At 38.4% G+C, this 24,773-nt stretch overlaps 1 protein-coding gene across 2 annotated transcripts in view; it reads left to right on the top strand.

The window, feature by feature from the left end:
- The first annotated feature begins 16,482 nt into the window (after positions 1–16,482).
- Positions 16,483–24,773, top strand: part of C20H6orf62 (chromosome 20 C6orf62 homolog) — a 13,456-nt gene continuing 5,165 nt past the window's right edge. The window contains exons 1-4 of one of the 2 annotated variants that reach the window (XM_045509564.2): positions 16,483–17,516; positions 20,701–20,877; positions 22,139–22,261; positions 23,827–23,961. In XM_045509564.2, coding sequence (XP_045365520.1) covers positions 17,475–17,516; positions 20,701–20,877; positions 22,139–22,261; positions 23,827–23,961 — 477 coding nt within the window. In that variant the 5' untranslated portion in view covers positions 16,483–17,474. Of the gene's footprint in view, positions 17,517–17,537; positions 18,864–20,700; positions 20,878–22,138; positions 22,262–23,826; positions 23,962–24,773 lie in introns of those variants that run through there. The other variant, XM_010974239.3, reaches the window with a different exon arrangement.

Below are 24,773 nucleotides of genomic sequence, written 5' to 3'. Positions count from 1 at the left end.
ACAGTTTACATAACCCAGATCTAAGCAGTATCCCAGTGGGTCATGTGATGCCCTTATAAGATAAAGAAGGAATGTTATCTTTTAAGGAGTTGTCTTGTAGATGCTAGGAGAATGTTGGTCTTTATGGTTGAGCAGTAATTCCTGCTGAGGGGAGAGGTTTGGTTGATGCATAATATAGACACATTATGCGCAGAGGAGGCCAAAGAGCAGAGAAGATTTTTTTATGTTTTACTTTTTCTTGTCTTGCCATAAAACTGAAATTGTATTTCACAGGCCTAAATTGGCCTGAGGACCAGATTTTGGTGACCTTTACTCTAGACAGCTGACACATTCCTAAATTGAAGATAAATCATAATCTTATAGAGATAGTAAAGTTGCTTTCTACCATTCCATGAAGAGCTGTTTTCTTCCAAGAGACTTGATAAATCTTTTTGAAATGGGTATGTGAAAGAATCACCTACTTCCTACCTGAGTGAGAAAGAAAAGGAAATTCTAGGGGGCAGGCAAGGTACAACTAAATAGGCTTATGAAAAGAGCTAAGGCAGGTGACCTCAGATGAAAGGAGAACTGAGGGAGGTTAATATGATGTCTTATTAGTGTCATAGATTTGCTCAATGCATCTTTTTCTCTTTGGGGAATGTATGGGTTGGATGTGAAACAGACTTCTGGAAAATAGACTGGAAAACAATCCAGTGGAAAGAAGCCAATCTATCCCATGATTTAAGACTCCAAAAGTGTTTCAGAAAACTCGAAAAACAAGCTCCAGTCTAAATTGGGAATAATCTCAGTGCGAATGAAGAGAGAAGAGAGCCAGCTAAAGAACCAATGTTGAGTACAAAGAGTTTTCCTAGGAGTTCAGAATTTTTAAAAGTTTATACAAAAGGTGAAAGGCAGGGTACATCCTCAAAATGATTAGCAACAGCCTACATGAACAGTGCTTGAAAAACTAAAACCTAGAATAAATTGAAAGTTAAATCCTCTCCCTTAAGAAACTGAAGGTTTTTGTTAGAAGTCATGGAGGGAATGAGTGCCATTAGTTATTAGGGCTGGGTCAGGATCAGCTGCATATTTGTGGGACCCCGTACAAAATGAAAATGCAAGTTCCCTTGCTAACAGATAATTTCAAGATGGTGACAGCAGAGCAGCAAACCGAGCACAGGGCCCTTCTGAGCGACTGCTCAGGAGCCCTGCCTCCGCCTAGCCATCTCTGCTTCAAGGTTCTTAAGGGAACTATGCAAGATACAACATATAAGATACTAAACCAGGTACCCCTTCATTTTTAGTAGATTCCTGTAACTTTCTCTGCAGGGCTCTCTGATAGCCACAGGACACAATTTAGGCTCAGGACAAAAGTCTTTCTGCCAAAGAGGAACTGAGAATGCCAGAGGGTTTATGGTGGTGAATTGATTGAATAAAACAGAAATTACAGCAAAATGATGAGCAAAACCTATCATGTTGTCCTTGGGGACAAGATGGAAAAATGGTGACAGATGAATCAGTAGTCTGAACCATCCAAACAGTGTTGACAAATTAATATATCTTAGTCAATTTGTCTGGGTGGCATCTCACAAGGGCCTACCCATTACTGTCCTGCGTGGCAACTTTGTCAGTGTTAAAAAACTAAATTCAGCCAAATACACTTGAATATCTAATTAAATAAATGAAATATTTTTTAAAAGTCTAGAAAAGGTAAAGTCTGAAAGTCACGTAGAGCTTACTTAATAGTAATGTTATTTTAGCAGTTGCATCATGATAATGTAAAATATTAACATTGGTGGAAACTGGGTTATATGGGAAGTTTCTGTATTACCTTTGTGGCATCTGTAAACATAAAATTATTCTAAAATAAAGAGTGAGGATGTTTATAACAGTGGATGTAAGGGTAATGACTTGCTCAGTATTATCCAGAAGATCACTATAATCATGAAAATTATATGTTAAAAAAGCTTGTTAATTAAGATTTTGACATTTACTAAGTAAAATCTGTGTTTAAAAATTCAGCTCAGGTTATCAATTCTAAATAAGTAACCAATAAATCACAATCAGACGTTAGTTCTCTAATTTGGGGGGTACTAGAATACCCAGAAATACTGTCTTTCTTGAGGCCAAAGTAAGTTAGATGAAGTCATTTGAACAAAGAATTGTCTACCAGTTCCACCTGCATTTCTGGCTAATTTGGAAAGAAAAAGAACTGCAAGGAATCAGATGCCCATGTGTTTTTTTCTTTTTCTGTTTTTTTCTGGTATTCAGATATTCCTGATGTCGATGAAAAGTTACTCAGTTGATCTAAGAAATGGAAAATTTTATTTGAGCCAAATCTGAAGATTTTAACCCAGAAAGCTCTGAGAACTCTCCCATCCATTAGAAGTCAAGGCACATTTAGGTAAGTTTTTTGAGACAGAGGGTTGTACATTAAATGACGTATTATTGACAGTTTACACAGTCTAGATCTAAGCAGCCCCTTAAAAGATCAAGAAGGAAGGTTGTATTTTAAGGAGTTGTCTCGTTGGTACTAGGAGAATGTTGCTCTTGATAATTAAGCAGGTATTTCTGCTGATGGAGGAGGTTTGGTCAATGCACAATGCACACATACAATGCACAGTGCAGAAAGAGTCTGGGCTCTTTGAAATTATTCCTTAGGTATGTATCTTAACTATCTATAGGGCCAGTATCCAGTTTTTCTCCGTCCTGAATTCCCCTCAGGGTGCACCATCAGGGTGGTTGCAGTGGCATCTGATGGCTTGATTTCAGGCAATATTCATTGTTTACTGGAATGGCAGGCAGTTGTTGTTGTTTTGTTTTTTTTTTTTTTTTTTTTTTGTCTGCACATGTATATGACCCATTTGTATGGCCAGTGAGATTCAAGGGGACATCTGCTGTGAGGCTACTGGAATGTATAATTTTTTTCCCCTGATGAGAATAGCCCCAGGAGGATAAAGGCCTTTACCCTGACTGCCCTTCAATGTACCTGTGATGTTGGAAGCTGCAGGAACCATCTTGTGTTCATGAATCAACAAGAATAAGGGCTGGCAGAGCAGAGTGAAGGAGCCTGAGATCTGATGACATTGCTGAATGAAGGCCAGCTACTGAGTTGCAGAGTGACTCATATTGTTCCTTCCGACTTTCATTTCTTGCTTCAGGCCTATAATACAAAGAGGTCATGATTAATCTTACTTACAAAATATTCCCCTCCAAAGCTTTTAACCATTTGTCTTTGTAGACTGTTTAGATGTTTCACTTGCAACAAAAAAGTTGACTTCATACTAAAAGTCCTCCTAGCAGAGAACCTTCCTGGCTTCGGATTACATAAATGGCCTTTTGCTTGTGGCATAGAATTCCAGAATGTTGAAATGGCAATGCAATAACAGAAAATGATTCAGGAAAGGAGCTTCTTGAGGTCACATACATGGGTTACTGCTCCAGACAGTCTTCAATTCTTTATTATTATAAGTGCTTAAGCTGCTGTTAGTCACTGGGTATTACTACTGCTTGATATCTTTTACTGATTTCTGATTGATTTCCATTAAATTCATAATCTGTCTAACAGAATTTCTTTCTCTCTCCAGGCTCCCTCTTAACTCAAGGGGGTGGATATTCACTGACTTCCTAGTAACTCTCAAACTCCTACAATTATTCTAATTCTTATTTCCATATGTCTTCCCCGCCATCTTCCCTCCTAGCTCCCTGGGAGTCTAATCTTCCTTTCTGAAGTAAATTCATCCATAGTGCTCCCACCCTTCTGATGCAACCCTAGAGGACTTTGCTTCTGCATGTCTTCTTTCTCTCTTTTTCCTGCATTGGTTCCTCTCCCTTTTATCTTGAACTAGGGAACGGGTCTCTGTGGATGATCAGTCCCCACTCCCACCATGCTGTTTCTCCCTTGGGCAATCTAACGTCTTAAAGATGTATGCCTTGGGGTTCTATTTCCTCTCTGTTCATGCTCTCATCCACTGCATACTTGGCAATCCAGTTTCTTTCCCCACAGCTACACTGAAACTGTTCCCTTAAAGGTCAACCGTGACCTCTTTTTAGCCAAATCCATTATTCTTTTCTGGTTCCTCATCTCTTGACTTCTCTATTGCCTTTTTCAAAAACAATTACTCCCAGCCTCCAATGCTCTCTTCCTTGGCTTCCATTCTGTTTGCTAGCAGTTCCTTCTCTTTTTATTCCCTTCTATTCCTCATGCCATCGCTTCACTGGGTATCCCTTTTCCCCAGTCCGCTGCTCCCTGTGCTCTTTATTCTTTCACTGAAGGTCACATCATCTTCCCTACAGCCATTACCTCTGTGCTAAAAAAAGTCTGTGTTACTTTCTCACTTAAGTTTTAGTCCCTCACTGCTTACTGCTTATTTACTCGTGGATATTTCACTGGTACTGTACTTTGAATATATCTCCCTTCTCAGACTGGCTCCTCTTCCCATTTTCCTACCTCTGGTCATGGTGTGGTCATTCTCTTTAGTCACTGTTAGTTTGCTAGGGCTGCCATAACAAAATACAATAAAAGCAACAGAAATTTAAGTTGTCTGAAGCAGAAGAAATTTATTTTCTTACAGCTCTGAAGGCTAGAAGTCCAAGATTAAGAAGTTGACAGGTTTGGTTTCTCTTGAGATTTCTCTTCCCTGGCTTGCAGATGGGTGCCTTCTTGCTTTGTCTTCCTATGGTCTTTTCTCTAGTCACACCCATCCCTAGTGTCTGTCCCTTTTTTTTTTTTTTTTTTAATAATAGACTTAATTTTTTTTTAGAGCAGTTTCAGGTTTACAGCAGAATTGAGCAGAAAGAGTTCCCACATAGCCCTCCTCCCACACATACATGCTCGCTTACCCTCAACATCCCTCATCAGTGTGGCATATTTAGTACAATCGATGAACCAGCATGGACACATTATTATATTTGTCCCTCTTTTTATAAGGACATTAGTCATATTGGTTTAGGGCCCACCCTAATGACCTCATTTAACCTTAGTTACATCTTTAAAGGCTTTATCTGTAAAAGCAGTCACATTCTGAGGTGTGCTAGGAGTTAAGACAAACATACGAACTGGAGGGGTGAGGGGGACATAGTTTAATCCATTATAGTCACTCAGACCATAAAACTTTGTTGTCCTCTTTACTTACCTTCTATAACATTTAGTCTTGTAGACTTTTCCTATTAAATGTCTACACCTATTTCTCTACCAGCATTCACAGTGCCATTCTCAGGCCTTAATCAAATCTATGTTTCTCTGCCTAGTCTTTTTTTTTTTTCCAGGGGGGCAGGTGATCAGATTTATTTATTTATTATTATTATTTTTAATGGCAGTAGTGAGGATTGAACCCAGGACCTCAGGCATGCTAGGTACACACTCAACCACTGAGCTATATGCTCCCAACTTCCTGCCTAGTCTTTAGAACGCCTCTATAATCTGACTCACCTTATTTTTTCTTTTAGTATTTTTATCAAGACAATTCACATACATAGGAAATATAAATGCTAATAATCAAAAGGAATGGCCCTCTTTCCTAACCCCAGGTCCATTGCCCAGATGTAGCTTTCATGTAGTTTAATCTAGCAAATGCTTGAGGAAATTACTTTGAACTGTATCTCTTTTTATTTGCCACAGAGGTTGACTCCATAATTCTAAATAATATTATTATACATGTATTTTTAAACTGCATCTCTTCATTAATTTATCAATTTGGACAGTCTACCATTTATGAAAATTAGGCTTAGAAACACTACCCCATACCACCTTGCCTCATCCTTCTTCCCATTATTTTTTTTTTAATTGACGTTTAGTAGATTTACACTGTTGTGTTAGTTTCTGTTATACAGTAAAGTGATTCAGTTATGCATATATATTATTTTTCTTTTTTATTATGGTTTATTATAGGACATTGAATATTGTTTCCTGTGCTATACAGTAGAGTCTTGTTTTTTATGTATTTTATATGTAGTAGTTTGTATTTGCTAATCCTGAACTCCTAATTTATTCCTCCCCTACTCCCTCTTCCCAATTTTTGATAGCTGTGAGTTATTCCCAGTTCTTCTGAACTTTTTTCGTGCTGTCAACATTTGAAACTATTTAATTCCCAAGTAAAATGAGATTATTACTGTTCTTATTTTCCTTCCAGCTCTCTTTCTCCTTCCACTTTTCAACCTTTGTCAGCTGTATCTTTAGTTTCACATTGACAAGGATGCTAGCCTTTCTATGCATGACACTATTTAAGAACTATATATTTATAGGTTTATTCTAAAAGTGTAATGTCAATACATAGGGCTTGCATTATTATCCCTATGTAAATAGTGTTCACTGTAGAGCCAAATACTGTGCTAGGAGTACAGTTTCCCCCCAATCCCTGGGCCATTCAAAACAAAGTGCTCTTACCATCCATATAAATATATTCAGCAGTTGCTCAAAAATCTTGCCACATTTCAGTTTGCTTCATATTTGGACATTTTCTAATTATTTTTATAGTTTCTAATTTTTTTTTCTTGTTGAGAGATATATTGGTTTACTAGGGCTGCCATAACAAATTACCACAAACTGGTTGGCTTAAAACAACATGAATTTATTCTCTCATAGTTCTAGAAATCTGAAATCAAGGTGCTGAGAAGACCATGCTCTCTCTGGGCTCTAGGGAAGAAGACTTTTCTTGCTTCTTTCTAGCTCTTGTGGCACCGGCAATCCTTAGCATTTCTTGAATTGTAGCTTCATTATTCCCATCTCTGCCTCCATCTTCTGTGGCCTTCATCCCTGGGATTCTGTGTATGTTTCTTCCTCTTCTTCTAAGGACACTGGCCATTGAATTTGGGAATCACCCTAAATCTAGGATGATTTCATCTTGAGATCCTTAACTAATTGCACCTGCAAAGACCCTATATCCAAATAAGGTGACATTCTGAGGTTCCACGTGGACATGAATTTTGAAGGGAAACTATCCAACCCACTATAAGGGAAAAATATGACTTCCTCACTATATCATTAATATTTTCCACACTGTAACTAATATAAGGAAAGAGGGAATTACGGTCCAAAATAAATCCAGGAGCTCAAACAGCTCACTGTTTGAGCTCAACACTGCCTTGTTTCTTTCTCTGCATACTCTAAGTTTACTTTCCTCTATTGTCAGGTTCATTCTCAAACAAGCTAACCTCATGGGCCAGCAAAAATAGATTCCAGCATCTCTCTAGGCTCACCCTCCTCATAGATTGTGATCCTAGCAAAAATAAAAATGACTTTCCTGACAGTTCCAGCAAAATACCTAAGGAAATCTCTGATAGACCTTGCTTGGCTCATCTCTGAACCAGTCACGGTGACCAGGGTCATGAAATAAACTTACGTGGCCAAACCTGGGTCACATGCCAACCCCTAACATGAGAGGTGGAATGACCCTACTTGAACCACAGTGACTAAAAATAGGAAAGGATGGTGCCCTAAGAGATCCTTGGTAGATGAAAAACACATTATTCCATGCAAAACTGAAAATAGCTTTATTCATAGCTTGATTGATAGTTTAACTCTACCTAAAATTCTAGGTTTAAGATAATTTTCCTCCAAAATGTTTAAAGGAATATTTCATTGTTTTCTTTTCCCCCAACACTTTATTACAAAGAAGCTCAAAAGTACAGAAAATTTGAAAGAAAATTTTGTGAACACCTGTATATCTATCACCTAGATTCTACAGTTAACATATTTGCATTATCAAATATCTATCCATTTATTCACCCCTCTATTCATCTATCGATCCACTTTATTTTTGACATATTTCAGAATAGTTGCAGACATTACTACACTTTACTCCCAAACACCTTTCATATCACTACCTAGAGTTCAATATTTGTTTATAATTTTTTAATTTGAGCTAAAATTTCTATGCAACAAAATGCAAAATTTTTAAGGATACCATTCAATGAGTTTTGACACTGCAACCCAACATTAGATGTTCCTTCATGTCCCTATCTACCCCTTACAGAGACAACCATTAATCTGATTTTTTTTTCATCATAGATTAATTATGCCTATTTTAGGACTTCATATAGATGGATTCATACAGTATTCAGTCTTTTGTGTAAGGATTCCTTTATTCAACATAATGTTTTTGATATTCATCCATGTTGTAGTCTGTATCTATTCCATTGTATGAATGAATATACCACAGTTTTTTTTTTTCCATTCTCCTATTGATGGACACATGGGGGCTGTTTAAGCTATTATAAATAAAGATGTTATACACAATCTTGTACATATCTTTTTGTGGGCATTGTTTCCATCTTTCTTGGACAAATATCTAGGAGTGGAGTTGCTAAGTCAAAGAGTAGCTGTAGGTTTCGTTTTGCAAGGACCTGCTAGATATTTTTTTCAAAGGAATCATACATACCATTTTATAGTCTTCCAACAATATATGAGAGTTCCAGTTGCTCCACAATCCTTGCCAACATTTGTTTTTGTTAGTCTTCAGTTTCAGCCATATTGGTGAGTATGCTGTGGCATTTCATTTTGATTTTAGTTTTCATTCCCTAATGTCTAATGATTTTTGAGCACTTTTTCATGTGCAATTTATATATTTTCTTTTAGGTAGTGTCTAAGCAAATCTTTGTTCATTTAAAAACATGGATTATCTTTTTACGAATTGTAGGGGTTCTTTATACTCTGGACTCTACACCTTTGTCAAATATGTGTTTTGGAAATATTTTCTTCCCAGTCTTTGGCTTGACTATTCATTTTCTTAACAATGTCTTTTGATAAGCAGAAGTTTTAAAACTTGATGGATTTAATTTATCAATTCTTTCTTTTATGATTTTTTTGTTTTCAATGTCCTTCCTATCCCCAAGTCATGAAGATATTCTCCTGTGTTTTCTTCTATGTTTTTATTTTAGTTACTACATTTAGATCAAGAATTCGTCTCAATTTCTGTGTATGATATGATAGAGGGGCCAAGATTCCTTTTACCCCCATATAGACATCCAATTGTTTTAGCAGTTAACATTTTTTAAAAGATTCTATTGTTTTCTGATACCTGATAATTGCAGATGGCCTATTGTCAGTCTAAATTTTTTCCTTTGAAGGTGACCTATTTTCCCCCTTCTCTGAGTGATTTCTGGATTTTGTCTTTTCCTTAGTACATCTAATATTATTTTGCTTATCTTTTAGTATACCCTTTCAATCTGAAGATTCATGGCTATCTTAGCTTGGACATATTTTCTTCAGTGATTTCTGTAACAACTTCTATTGCTGCACTTTCTTTGAGCTTTCTTTCTGGAAAGAAAGGTTAGATCTTGGACCTGGATTGGACCTCTAGGTCTCTTATATTTTCACTTTATTTTTGTCTTTCTCTTTTTTCCAATGTCATATTTTCACATTTCTAGAAAAAAATTTAAGTTTGGCAAGCATATTTTAAATTTCCAAGTGATCTTTCTTGACTTTCTTGTTTTCCAATTGTTTCTTATTTACAGCACCCTGTTTTTTTTACATTAGGTATTTGTTGTCTTCTCGTATATCTCTGAGAATATTAATTTGAGGTTTGAAAAAAATCTTTTTTTGTTACCCAGATTGGTTTTTGTGCAGTCAGGTTTTATTTTTGCTTCTTTTGGTTTTTTTCTGTTATGTAGCTGATTTCCCTTGTGTGTCCAGTGATGTGGGTGTGCTTTTTTTATATTTGAAAAAGAGGAAATAGGCTGATTTTTTTCTTGATTTGTTTCCTCTACTGTTATGTATCAGGCTGTTTTCCTGCTAGTTAATTGCCATAAAACAGAAGAGGTTGGCAGGAAGTTCTGTGTTCATAAGCAGAGTTTGCTAAACAGGGAGGCTTCTAGACAGGGAGCCAGAGAGAGGAGGATTTTAAGTGGCTGCTGCCACTCACCCTGGCATCAGTTCATCAGTATTTAGTTCAAGTTATTGTCTGCTTATTGTCCTGTTCCCATTTCTCGTAGCTTTTATGGCTTTATTCATTAAAAAGTGTATTTACTCTTCTTTAAAATTGTGTATTGTAAGGGAGGGGAGACAAATGCTTGTGCTTAGGTTGCTATTTTGAACCACAGTTTGTATTTTTTAAAAATTATTTTATGCTCTTTCTAAATGGGCATCTTCCACCATATTTAGGTTGATTTCTTTACTGTCTCATGAATATACCAGACTAGCAGCTATCTTCATGCCCTCAGTTATGTGTTTTTTTTCCCAGAAGCTTCCTCTTTTTGTTCCCTCTCGTCTTCTACCTAAGCCTAGTGAGATTCTTCCAACTTTTGCAGCTAACTTGAGCATCCTTCCTCCGTGAATTCCATCTGTTTAATCCAGCTTTCTTTGACCTCCCTTTAATTTTACTATTATCCAACTCAGTACCTGTCATTCACAATTCAGCTCTTAATTATGCAGCCTAGTATTACTCATTCTTGTTTCAGATGTTTATTAACATGTTGGTTAACTATTAAAAACTTTTTGGGGACAGGTATTTATTTTTCTCTATCCTTCAAAACACATAGCATAGAATGCATATGTAGTAGATATTTGATAAGTATTTATAATGGATTAACTCCCCTACTATTTGCAAAGGAGGTAGATAACAGCTTATATATATTTTTTCTGGAAACAGTAGGAGGCCTCTCTTTGAATTTGAAGCTGAATTGGGGACATTCCATTTCAGGCAGAAGAAATGCTTATTCTTCTACACTAAGGAAAAAAACAAGTTATGTAGCATAAATGTTTGCTGAAAGCAATGGTGATAGACAGATCCACCAGAGTTGAATCAACAGAGGCAAGGGTGGTTTGGGAAAAAACAAAGTAACAAAATGTGATTTAAAAACAGATGTTATAGTCTAGAATTTCCACACTATTGCTAACAGTGGGCTCTTACATTGCTAACAGTGTCGTTTTCAATTAAAATGGAAAGAGGTCTAGTGGCAGAACAAGCTTCACCACTCTTCTGGGCACCTGGTAGGTTTGTACTGCCTCAATCCCAGAAAGTTAGGGGTAGCCATGTGACTTATTGGCCAAAGAAATGAGAGTGGGAGTGATGTCACTTCCAGGTGGAAACTTTAAAAGTCAATAAGGGATTATGTTCACAGCAGCACTATTTACAATAGCCAAGACATGGAAATAACCCAAATGTCCATCGACAAATGAGTGGATAAAGAAGATGTGGGGGGTGTGTGTGTGTAAATAATGGAATACTACTCAGCCATAAAAAAGAAATACTGCCATTTGCAGCAATATGGATGGACACAGAGATTGTCATTCTAAGTGAAATAAGTCAGAAAGAGAAAAAAAATACCATAAGATATCACTTATATGTAGAACCTAAAAAAAAAGGACCCAAAGAACTTATCTACAAAACAGAAACAGACTCGCAAACAGAGAACAAACTTATGGTTACCAGCGGGTAAAGAGGGTGGGAAGGGATAAATTGGGAATTTGAAATTTGCCCCTCCTGGGGATTGATGGAAATGTTAGCTATCTTGATTGTGGTGGTGGTTTCATTGGTGTATACATCTATCAAAATTCATCAAATCTGAAATATGTGTAGTTTACTGTACATGAATCATACCATAATAAAGCTGTTTTTAAAAAAGCCAGTGAGAGGTTTGCCATATTCCTGTTTTCTGCTTCAGTGATCACAGAAGCATGTTATGCTCTGTAATTCTATTCCCAAAAGTCCATAATGAACATTCTCCCTGTAGACCTGCAATAGAAATATAGTGTGATAGATAAACCACTGTTGTTTAAGCCACTGAGTATAAATTACTGCTGTCCAGGGTCAGCAAACTACAGCCTGCAGGCCAGCTGTTTTATTAAAATTTTGATAAAATCTCAATTGGAACACAGCCATGCACGTTTGTTTATGTTTGTTTACATATTGTCTATGGCTGCTTTCATGCTACAGTTGAGTTGAATAATTGCAACAGAGACCATGTGGCCTTCAAGTCAAAAATATTTACTATCTTTTGGCTGCTCTCACTCCCTCATCCTTGGAGACAGCCTGCACTCTGTCTGTGGAGTGTGTATCTACTTTTACTTTAACTTAAGCACCCAACCCCGACACCTCATGCCTTTCTCTTGGCTTCTGAGACAGCCTACACTATGTATCTCTCTAAATAAATCTACCTTTACTCAAAAAAAAGTTTACTGTCTTTTTCTTGCCAATTTTTTTCTTTTGAGTGGGAGGTAATTAGGTTTACTTACTTATTTTTAGAGGAGGTACTGGAGATTGAACCCAGGACCTTGTGTATGCTAAGCATGTACTCTACTACTTGTGCTATACCCTCCCCACAACTATCACTCTTTAAGAGAAAATGTGTTGACCTTGACCTGGTCTATCCTGACTGTGATAGAACTAGATGTCTTTGTGGCTCCTACCTGTTTTGGTCACAACACAAACAATGTTTATGATAGCCAGCGTCCAAGATGGCGCTGGTGATCGCCATCTCTTGGTTTTCACATCCTTGTGCAGTTTCTTGTCACACTGAATAAGGGCTGACTTGTAACAACCAATGTGGAAGTGATGGAGTATGACTTCCAAGCCTAGGTCATGAAAGACACCATAGCTTCCCTCTCCCTCTCTCTGAAATCACTCTGGAGGAGGCCGCCTACCATGTTCTGAGGACATTCAAGATGCCCTATGGAGAAGTCCATGTTGGGAGACTGAGCCTCCTGCCCACAGTCATGTAAGTCAAGCCTTCAGATGACTGCAGCCTTGGTCAACATCTTAACTGCAACCTCATGAGTGACTCTGAGTTCAAATCACCCAGTTAAGCTGCTCCTGAATTCCTGACCCACAGAAATTATAGTACAATACATGTGTGTTGTTTTAAACTGCTAAGTCTTGGCATAATTTGTTATGCAGAAATAATGAATGCAGTGTTCAAATGAAAAAGTGTACTGGTACTCTGTATGCTTATGGATGTATTTGCCCATAGGATTTTATACACACACACACCCTGAGAAGTGGGAATTTAAAAAGGAGAGTTAGGAGAAAGAAAGGAAGTAGGGAAAGAAGAAGAGGTTAAACAATAAAGAAAAACCATGGTGGGGTGTAAGTCCTCCCCTGCTTCTTCCTCTGGTTTGTAACCGTGTTCCAGATGCAGGACAATGCTAGTTACCTGGCCAAATCTTATTTTCTGAGGCTGTAACTTGCTTTAGGCCTTCAGTAAATATTTAATTATCAGCTTACAAATAAGTACTGACCTCTATAGTTTGGATCTACACGAAATTAGGATAAGACTAGAAGAAAAATGAACTATCTCCTTATGATCCCCTCCAAAAGGGTAAGAAAAGGCCTCAGAACAAATATAGTTTCTCTTTTTATATCATTTTTGTTTAGAAACCACATAACTCTGTTGTGGATGGGAGGGCTGTATGTGCTAGACCATGTGCTGTGAATAATCCCTATTGGGCTGTGGAATTGTATTACCCCATATTATCAGTTACCTTAGATGGTAAACCTATAAAGTTGCAATCTGCAAATTAGGCCCCTGATGCTGCTGCTTTTAGGCTCAAACTGGACAGTATCAGAACTAGTTCTTTAGGCCTGGGTAGTCTAGGCATACTTATTCTGTGTAGATGTTTATCATGCTTATTAAACCGTAAATCATAACCCAAACTCGAAACCCATGTCTGATGAACAGTTGTATTCATGAAGGGACAAAATATTTGGGAATTCCTGGAAAATAAAGTATGCTTGCTGGTCATAAAGATGACTGGGAGTGGGGGGGTGATGTTGAGAAAACCAGATTTTGTGAGAGAAGAGAATGTGTGTTCAGACAATATAGATTTCAAATGTGAAAGAGAAGGCTGGTTCTTTTTAGAATAGTGAAGAACAATTGTCAAATATTTTACTGGCAATCTTATTGTCATATATTTAGGCTATGTAAACATATACTTGGGTAATCATTTCTTAACTCAGAATAAATGCAGAAGGGTTGGTTTGCCTAGATTGGGAGGTTAACCTTGGAGCCATCTGGATTATTTCTTCAGGGAGGAGGTTGGCCCAGAACCTTCAGCACGAGTTATTTTATTAAAAATGTAAACCTCTGTGGTGGTATCTGCATTTCAACCAAGAAAATACCACATAATGTATCTAACTGTCTAAGAAAGTTAGACCAAGAAAGTGAAAACCACAATCCACAGAATGGGAGAAAATATTTTCACATTGTATATTTGATAAGGGACTCACATCTGGAATAAAGAACTCCTAAGTCTCAGTAATAAAAGACAAGTAACCCAACTCCAAAAAATGGCAAAAATCTCTGAAGAGAAATTTCTCCAAGGAAGATAGAAGAATGGCCAAAAACACATAAAAAGATGCTCATCACCATTAATCATTAGGGAAAGGCATATTAAAACCGCCATGAGACACCCACCTCACACCCACTAGGATGACTGTAGTCAAAAAAATAACAAGGATGTGCAGAAATTAGAGCCCCCATACACTACTGGCTGGAATGTGGCTGGTGCCACTTTGTAAAACAGTCTGGCAGTTTCTCAAAGGGTTAAAGATAAGAGTTAACATTTGCCCTGGCAATTCCACCCAAAAGAACTGAAAACGTAAGTCTACCCAAAAACATTTACACAAATGTTCATAGCATTTTATTCTTAATAAACAAAGAGCAGAAACAGAAGTCCATCAACTGATCAATGGATAAACAAAATATGGAATATCCATACAATGGAATGTTATGCAATATAAGAGTTAAGTAGTGAAACAAGCTACAACACACAAGAACCTTGAAAACATTAGGCTAAATAGAGAAGCTGGTCACAAGGACCACATATTGTATGATTCCATTTCTATGAAATGTCCAGAAAAGGCAAATCTCTAGAGACAGAACATGGAATAGTGGCTGCCTACGGTTGGGGAGAAGAGGAGTGATTACTAATGGATATGGGGTTTCTTGTTTGAGTGATGAAATGTTCTAAAATTCTGGTGACGGTTGCAAAACTCTGTGGCTATACTAATATACATTGAATTGTTCACTTTAAATAGGTAAATTTTGTGGTGTGTGAATTTTATTTCCAATAAAGCTGTTATTTAAAAAAAAAAAAATTCTTCCATACAGATGACCATGGATTCAAATCGGGGCCAGATCAAGAAGACACGAACTAGTGCTGTATTTTTTTAGTATCTTTTTTTTAAACCAATTTCATAAACCACCTGAAATTGTCAATTTTTACCTTTGTGAATTTTACGCACAGTTACCATGATGTGATTGTGAAAATCAATCAGGGAAGCACTAGAAAAATGCTAGATTTATCTTTCAGGTTAGCTGTGGATAATTTATTTAGAAGGGTGGGTCCCAATTCTTTTGGGTCATGGATGAAAAAAATGTCATTGCCAGTTATCTATTTTGATTTTACCCAGTGAAGAGCAGTAATTTGGTGACCCAATAGAGTTCTAAAGTTTCATCACAAAGAGTAGTAGCTCATAAAGGATTATGTAGGCTTTGCTTTTGTTGAGTGTTGACTTTACTTATTTATATAACTGGGTTTTAATCGGCGCATTGGAGCTCTGAAAAATGCGACTCAACGCTGTCAAAGACGTGTGATTCAGACATGTGCGTCCGTCCCACTCGTATTTTGAGGAAGACACAGAACCACGTAAGGGACAGGTCCTAGGTCTGAGGTCCTGAGGGATCCACACATAAACTGTGTTCTCAAAATAGGGAGAAAATGATCCACGGAGCAGCTTCAGCCGTTTTTCTCCCAAGTCACAGTAGCAACGCTCCAAGAAGGCATAGACCTTCTTCAGAACTAGAGGACCGCCCTCCCCCATGCGCACGTGGCGAGGTGGGGAACAGAGAGCCACGTGCGACCAACGTGCACCACCTTCTGCTGCACGCTGTTTAAATTCCAGGTATTGGAGATGAATTCTCGCGGCAAGATACGGCGGGACAGACCCTCTGAGGGACTGCCAATCTGTGAGTTAGGGATAAAACCACAATGAACTGAAAAGTGAATCGCCCCCTGTCCTTCCAACATACACTTTCCTTTTCCTGCTTCACTCCGCCCCACGTTCGCTTACTCTCCGCCCACCGGCTCCGCCCGGTCCAGCGCCCTGCTCGAGTCTGAAGCTGACTGGAACCCGGAAGAGCGATTCCATCCGGGTGCTTTTTCGGGGACGGCATCAGGGCGTGGCTTTATGACGACTGCGGAGGGAGGGGCGAGGGGCCCGTAGGGACTCGCAGCCCTCACGGGGTGGAGGGAGAATGGGTCGCCCATGTCCACGCCCCATCCTGGACAATAGGGTAGTCTCTATTCTCAAACTCCCCTTTGAAGCGGGAATATTAACTAAGAAGTTTAAATTCATAGAGTCACTCTTTTAAAAGCTTCCTCACACCCTCTACTCCTGCGCTTGTTTCCTCTCTCCTTGATAACCCTGCAAACCTTCCCATCTCCAGCCTCTTCTCCCCCTTCGTTCCTGCGCAGATGGTGGCGGCCCGGGGGATGCGCAGCCGCAGAGAGTTCGGGGCGGTGCCGGTGAGGGGCGGGTGACGCAGCGGCCGTCGCTGCCATTTTAAGTTGTTTGTTCTCGCTTCTCTTCTCAAACGCGACTCTGCCCCGGACCCGGGAGGCGCCCGAGGCCGCCGCCGCCGCTTCCGCAGCCACCGGTGGGGGGCAACGAGGCTGTGCCACCGCGGACGCTCACCCTCCGCTTCGGGTTTTCCCCCATCCAAGTCTCCTCGACCTTCTTGCCTGAGAGCCGGAGCCCGACCCGTGGGGAGAAGAGAGACTCCAGAGCAGATGCTTGAACTGAAATAACTTTATTCTGGGGGGTTTACTTCGCTGACAGACCCCCTTAGCGCAGGGCTCCCTTCCCCTCCCCCCCACCCCCTCCGCCGCCAGTTCAAATCCGACCCCCCTCTTCCTCCTCGTTCCTTCCTCCTCTCTTTCTCTCGCCGTCTCCGCGTCCTTCCCCTCCGCCGCCGCCCGGGGCGCCGAGCCAGACTATGGGTCCCAGGTGGGGGCTGAGCGGCGGCAGCAGCGCGGGCGGCCCGGTCACAGTGCGCACTGCAGCGGGGATGGAGGGGCTCAGTTGGCTGGTGGTTTTCTCTTGACATGGCTCCTGCCCGTGCTGCGAGCAGCGCCCCCGCCGCCGCCTTCTCTTCCGCCGCCGCCGCCGCCACCGCTCCGCCCGCAGGCTGCGGCTAGAGGGCCCGAACCCCGCCCGAGAGTCGGTCAGTGAGTCCCGGTCTCCGCGGGGACAGGGAGGGGATTTCCCCGTCACCCACCCCCGCCCCAGCCGCGTCGAGTCCACCCTCTGCCCTTTTGGGAGACCAACTAACGACCCCGCCCTAAACAGTCCAAACTCGGGAAACATGGTCTGTTCAACGTGAGAGCGAGCTGAATCCGCAATCTGGGAACTTAATTTTTTTTTTCTTGGGGGGTGGGGTGGGCATACTTTAAAAAGTAATTTAATATTAACGCAACTATTTTCTTTTCTTCTCACTGATCCTTCCCATTTACCCTTTCCCGCCTCCTCTACCCGGGCGGGGATTGTTTCCACGATGAAATGAGTGAAAACCCGAGTGATCCAGTGTCTCCCGTGGTGCGAGTGAGTCGCTGCCGCTGAAGGCAAAGGGTGGGGGTGGGACCTGGGGGGGTGGAAGACAGGTGGTCCCCGGGCACGGCCTGGGATTTGGGAAAAGAACCCGCCACCTTTGCCTCAGCCATGCTCACAAGAAGATAAGTCGCACTCCCCACGATCTTGCACGGGGGCAAACTCATAGGGAAGGCTCCCTCGGGGAATGTAAGACTCATTGCAGGACTGGGGGTGTTGGGGTCCCGGGCATTAATCAGGTCTAACCACAGAGCCGGAATCATTATTACATCGTATTATATACCCCCTTTCCCTCTGCCATCATGATTCTCCTTGGCAGCAGCATTAGCAGCCGCCTGAGGGTGAAAATGTGGGTGATGGGGAAGTTGGTAATGACTCCGCTGTTTTTTCTCATGGCTCCTTTGGGCAACAGCTGCCCGCCCCCGGTATACACTGTAGTTGATTGCAGGGAAACCCTGTACCTCTCCCCTTCCTTCTCTACCGATTTTGCACTTTTCTCTTTGCTCACCACCAAGTGTAATCAATAACAAGCACTGACAATACATAGCAATAGTGAAATCTGAAATAACTAAGAATTAGGTACTACAGCCATGGATCTGGCTGGGTAAAATCCAATTGGATATTTCAGTTTCATTCACCTACCCTGTTTTTGGTGTTTTGGGGGGGTTATTTTGGTGGGGTTTTTTTTTTTCCTTTTTTTTCTTTTTTGGTATTTGGAAAGCAAGGATCACATTTCCCCCTTCCCACTCCTTTTCATAATCCTTTCTCTAAAAAAAGGGGAAAAAAATCCGGATGGATTTTAAGGATTGGACTGGTGTCAGCTGTGTTTTATTGCACACCTAAATCCTGATAATAGTTTTTTCATTTCCCCCACCTTTATTTTGGCAGTTAAGCCAAATGTGTTTTCCAAAAAATTAGTTCAAGTATTTTCTCCTCTTTCTTTCCTTCCTCCCCTTCCTTTTTCCCATCCAACCCCAAACGTTATTGTCCAGACATGACTGGACAGCAGCTTTTGTTTCTTGCCCCTGTAATATGACAGTCTGCTAATATTGCCAGAAGGTGCAGTTTTTGGGTTACAGTCGTGATTTTAGCTATTCAATCATATTAGCAGGAAAAAAAATGACTTGTTTCTGTTGTACTTGAGTCTTAAGAAAAAGTGCCCATAGTTTAGTGACAATTTCCAAAGGCTTTAGTACCACCTGTATTTCAAAAATGGGGGACCCAAACTCCCGGAAGAAACAAGCTCTGAACAGACTACGTGCTCAGCTTAGAAAGAAAAAAGAATCTCTAGCTGACCAGTTTGACTTCAAGATGTATATTGCCTTTGTATTCAAGGAGAAGGTAATTTAAAGTTCTTAATGTGAATTAGCACAAGTGATTTTTGTAAGTGTATAAAGTTGTTAGGTTAAAGAGTCGTTGGCAAAAGTCTACATCTGTCTACTATAACTTTGACCCTTACGGTTAATTATCTGAATAGATGGAGTTGCAGGATAGTGAATGGAAGGCTTGAATACTGATTGGTTTTGAAATACTTAATTCTAAAGCTTAGTAGGATCCACTTTTAGTTAACAGGGAGTGGATAGCATTGTAAAACTCTTCATTTATGTTTTACAACAAATTTCATTTATGTAGAGTTATATAGAGAACTTGATAATTGAATTTAAACATTGTCTAAAGTGTTATAGGATGTTTGAAAGTAGTAAATTAGAATCAAAATGTTTATGTGCAAAAAGCAGTCTTCATCTCCATGTTGTAGATACTTTTTCTCATGGTACAGTTAATGAAAGAATAAATAGAATGAAATAGAATGCACATAAGTTTTAGGAGCAATTTTTTAATGGTTAACTTAAAAGGTTAATTTAATGGTTAATTAAATTAGTGTTTAGAATTAATTAATTAATAAGTGTTTAGAATTGCAATTTATTAAAATTCAGAATGACCAAAAGAAGTTAAAAAATTTTTTTTGGTCTTTATCAGAGTTAATTCTACGGTTAAGTAGCAAATAATGAATTATGAGTAGTCAAGGAGAACATGATAAAAGCAGGGGTTTTTTGGGGTTTTTTTGTAACTTAAAATAATGGACAGTTTCTTAAATAATCGATCTCTGTTTAACCTGAGGTTAGATTATAAATAGTAAGGAAATACTACTTTGATTTTGTGCTTAAATTATGAGCTAATTTGACATCAGAAACATCATTTTAGTGTGATATCTGTGTAATAATATTTGAATGTTTCCCAGGTTTTTTCCCCACTATTAAGATTATTAATATTAAGAATACTCTTAGCTGCTAGAGTATAGCATCGTAAAGTGGTTTCAAAAGTGGTTTGTTTTGAAATGATTGTCCCAAGATTGGGTAGTATCACAGATTTACTCCTTTTTTTCTTTTATTAATAAGTTGACTGCAGAATTGATTAGATTTTAGTTGAAGCTATTAAACTTAAGTTCACTAGGAAAAAATACAAGATACTAGTGGGATTAGATCTTTATGTTTAATCTGTTAGATGCCCCAAATTATATTATCTAGTTATTTTAACACCTATGAAAACCTGCTTTTCTATGACTGGACAGTATCCAGGCAGTTGTCCTGAGCAGCTCTTGAATTTTATAACCTAAGTTGATGATAAGCCCTTGGTCTTAACTAAATTTTTAGGTTTGTAGACATTTTTTCTCCTGTTGAGTATTGACACTTGTAGTTATATAGTATCCAGAAGAAGTAATGGAAATTGACCCTTTCAAGGAGTAAAATAGTTAATTTGTCTGAAGAGCTTTGTTTTTAAACTGAGATTTTAATTTAGCTGTATGTAGAACCAGTTGAATGAAATTACATCGAGAATAAATCACTGATTGTTTTTTTTAACCTTAAGGGTATCCAGTGTTTGTTTCTCACAGCATTTAGGAAATACTGTCTAAGTATTTGCTATGGATACCATAATGCTGTAAAAGCATGCAGTTAAACATTCTGATAATAGCCTGTTTATGTGTGGCTGGGGAGTAAGAGGTTTGGGGGAAGAACCGAAGGTTCCACCTATTTGAAAATCTGTTTTCAGTACCAAAATTACTTCAGTTAAGGATTATGCTGAGTTAGAATAAAGATACATGACATTGTAATATGAACTCTGGGTGTTAAGAGATGGTGTGCTACTGGTGGGTTAATACACTTTTTTTTTTTTCTTTTAGAAGAAAAAATCAGCACTTTTTGAAGTGTCTGAGGTTATACCAGTCATGACAAATAATTATGAAGAAAATATCCTGAAAGGTGTGCGAGATTCCAGCTATTCCTTAGAAAGTTCCATAGAGCTTTTACAGAAGGATGTGGTACAGCTCCATGCTCCTCGATACCAGTCTATGAGAAGGGTAAATTCTGTTTTTAAGTCTTTGTTTTGTTTGGGGGGGTGGTAATTAGGTTTAGTTATTTGTTTTGTTTGTGGGTTATTTTGAAGGGGGGATAATTAGGTTTATTTATTTATTTTTTAACAGAGGTACTGGGGAATTGAACCCAGAATCTCATGCATGCTAGCCACATACTCTATTCACCTCTTGTTTTTCAGGCTTTATTTTGGTAGATTTTTGTGACTTGAGCTTGCAGTTTTTTCCCCCCCTCTCCAAAGAATAGGTGGTTAACTGTAGTCATGAATCTCCTTAAAAGTTGAATTTAAGTAAAATGTGGATAACTTTCTTAGGTGTTGTTATGTTATAATGGTGTACCTTATTGCTATGATTAATGTTTTATATTACTGTTCAGTGGGGTTTCCTTTTTCAAGGGAGAAAGAGCATCATGCCCCTTATAAATAAGAAACTTGAAGGTATTCATGCCAGCCTTCTAAACTTTGGCAACTCATTGAAAGTTAGTCTGGGCAAACTTGAACAAGAGGGCTCCATAATTAGTGGGCTCAGGGGCAGGCTGAAGATAACCGTGTACTGGTCTGGAAGGGGTTAATTGGTCTCAATAATCTGCATTTAACAAAAACAGCATTTTAGTTGTAATAAAAAAGTAGTGATTCATATTAGAAGTTCCAAGACATCTTTGCTTAAATAGGTTCTGATTTTGAAGACTGGAAATAATGGTACAGGGACTTTAAAAAAAAAAAATTAGAGCTTCAGTTGGAATTTTCTCCATGCACTGATGAGTTTAGATCTTGATGTGAAGAACACTGGACTTGGTGGCTGTATATGGACTCTACAGGATAAAAGTTAGAATTAGGTCATGAGCTATTCAGATTGTATACAATCCTATTACTATTATCGTTTTAAGATATAAAATGATACACAGTGACCCTTGAACAACACGAATTTGCAGCAACTGCAAGGGTCTGCTTATACTTGGTTTTTTTTTTTTTTTTTTTTTTTTTTGATGAATACTACTCAGTCTACAGTTGGTTTAATCCACGGATGTGGAGCTGCAAATGGGGGTGGGGGCTGTCTGTAAAGTTATATGCAGAAATTTTGACTGTGTGGTTGGTGTCTCTAATGCTCAAGTTGTTTGAGGGTCAGCTGTATAATGGACCTTTTGCACTTATGAAATATTTCTACAGGCAGGCAAGCCGTGTAATTTGTGACATTGCTTGTTATGGCTTTGTTTCTTTGAAAGTAATTTTTTTTTTTTGTCATTTTATAGGATGTAATTGGCTGTACTCAGGAGATGGATTTCATTCTTTGGCCACGGAATGATATTGAAAAAATTGTCTGTCTCCTGTTTTCTAGGTGGAAGGAATCTGATGAGCCTTTTAGGCCTGTTCAGGTATTCTATTCTAAAACAAGTGTGGTGAACACATAAATAAGTGAAAATTCCTAGAATAGGGTCTCATTTAAGAAATTCTCTGGCAGTATGCTTTCTAGTAAGTTTTATTTCATGAGTCTCTCTTGGCCTTTTGACTATTGTAATGCAAGAAGAGGAAGCATTTGGCGTATAGAATCTCTTGAGAATAAGTGGTTCTAACTACCCAGTATGTTTTTGAAATTATGGTCAGAAAATCTTTTAGGGTAGAAATTTGTTGATTTATAGATGAACTTCAGAAAATCTCTTCCCCTGTACCACACACACTCCTGAAATACTTTATACCTAATCTTGGTTTTCAAAGGAATCTGATCTAAGAAGTGAGTTACGAAACCCTTTTCATTTTAGGGTTTTACAGATAACCACATCTTACTCTGGGAAAGATTTGAAACAAGTTAGGTTTTATATGTGCATGTGCTTGTCCTCTTCAGCAAGACAAGGAACCTTAAGGTCACGATAATCTTATTCATGTTTTTCATGTACTAAGAGTTGAATAAATATTTGAATTGTGCAGAGATACAATTCAATATTATATTTTACATCCGATGCTATTTAGGGATACCATGTCATATTTTATGTTATGGCGTATGAGAAAAGCTATTGGGTAGTAAAACCTTGGGTAGCAGGAACTGTTGGACTTTTTTTTCCATGTTAGTATTTTCTACTGTCTGACGTAGAAGGAGAATAAAGATTGTTTGAACTAAATGGACTAATAATCATTTTTACAACTGAGTATCTAAATACCAGATTGTTTAAGGTTTCCTGGTTTCTTGAATTCTCTGTTAGCCTGGTCTTTTTCACCTGGTTTTGGGTTTCTTTATAGACATTTTGTGGGAGGATGGAGTTAATCTTCCTTATGTTAAAAGATTAAAAGAAGGTTATGACTGACTTGATAATGTCTTCATAACTTAAAATTTTTTAAAATAATAAAATTGGACGTAAACACTTGAAATTTTCGAGGGATTCCTATATCCTCAGAAGCCTATCTGAATAAGAACTAGCCCTGTGTTTCAGGTGTGGGCTTTACGTTTCGTTTATGCCTCTTAACTGATGGTTTAGAGCCCTTTTATAAGTGAGAAAGCTGAAGTTTAGTAAAGTTAAGGGATTTGCACAGATCACGTAAGTAGTAAAATACGCAGCTGGGATTGGAATAGATTTCTTTGACTATTAGAATTTAGTCACTTTGGTGCAGTTTTTCTTGAAAGTCAAATTATATAATGAAATGTCATCCAGTAGAACTTTCTGTGATGAAGGAAATGTTCTATATCTCAAGAGACTATTCAGAATGGTGGCCACTTGCCACTTGTGACTATTGAGCATTTGAAATGTGGCTAGTGCTACTGAAGAACTGAATTTTAAATTCACCTATGTCAAAGAATTTTAAATTGCATTTAGTTAATACAAATTTAAATAGCCACTGTTGGTTACCATATTCTATTGGACAGTGTAATTAGTTGCATATGGGTGCAGTAGACATTTCAGGTAGTGTAATATGTTTGTAATTATAAGTGTTTATATTTCTTAATTAGGCCAAATTTGAATTTCATCACGGTGACTATGAAAAACAGTTTTTGCATGTACTGAGCCGAAAGGACAAGACTGGAATTGTTGTCAACAATCCTAACCAGTCAGTGTTTCTCTTCATTGACAGACAGCACTTGCAGGTAAGCTGGGTTTTTTTTGTTTGTTTTCTTTTTAAAACCATGTAAGACTCATTTTAAAAGCTATTGGTTAGTAAACTGTTTTCTGTATAAGTTACTTAATTCTATTTTGTCCCTTCAACATTGCATTATTTTTGAAGTTACTTAAAAACCAAGAAACGTATCCTGAGCCTCACCCTAAAACAACGGTTCCCGAAGGTTGCTGCATATTAGAACCACCTGGGGAGCTTTTTAAAAGTCATGATTCCAGTGTACAGTACTCAGAATTTGCATTTTGAACAAAATCAATCCTCAGGTGATTGATAACATTTTGAGAAGCACTGGCTTGAACCGTTTAAAGAAATATCTAAAGGGTAAGGCACATCTGTATTTAAAAGTTCCACATGTGTTTTAAATAGGTATTTTCAATTTAAGTAGCAATCCAGGTATTCCAAACTGATTTTTATTCTGTAAAACATTGTTTATTTGTTTATTCTTATCAATGTAAGCCTAAATATCATCACTTAGAATTTATAATAGATATACTTTGTTACTAACCTTTAAAGATGGCATCATTTTAATTTACTGAACATTTCATTCAACAAATGAGTGCCTACTAAGTGCCAGGCATTGTACAGCAATGAACAAGGTAGAAATTCCTGTCCTTACTGGTTGATATTCCATTGTGGGAGACTGAGTAGATAAGTAAAATATGTAGTTAGATAGTGATAAGTGCTAAGAGAAAAGGAGGAGTTAACGTAAACTGTTGGGTATGAATTCTTAGTGTCACTGGAGAAGGCCTCATTGAGAAGGTGGTTTAAGTAAAGTTTTTTTTT

This window comes from Camelus bactrianus, chromosome 20 (assembly GCF_048773025.1).
Source record: "Camelus bactrianus isolate YW-2024 breed Bactrian camel chromosome 20, ASM4877302v1, whole genome shotgun sequence".
NCBI lineage: Eukaryota > Metazoa > Chordata > Mammalia > Artiodactyla > Camelidae > Camelus > Camelus bactrianus.
The sequence above is the reverse complement of the archived record's forward strand: the minus strand, read 5'-3'. Positions and strand labels throughout refer to the sequence as shown.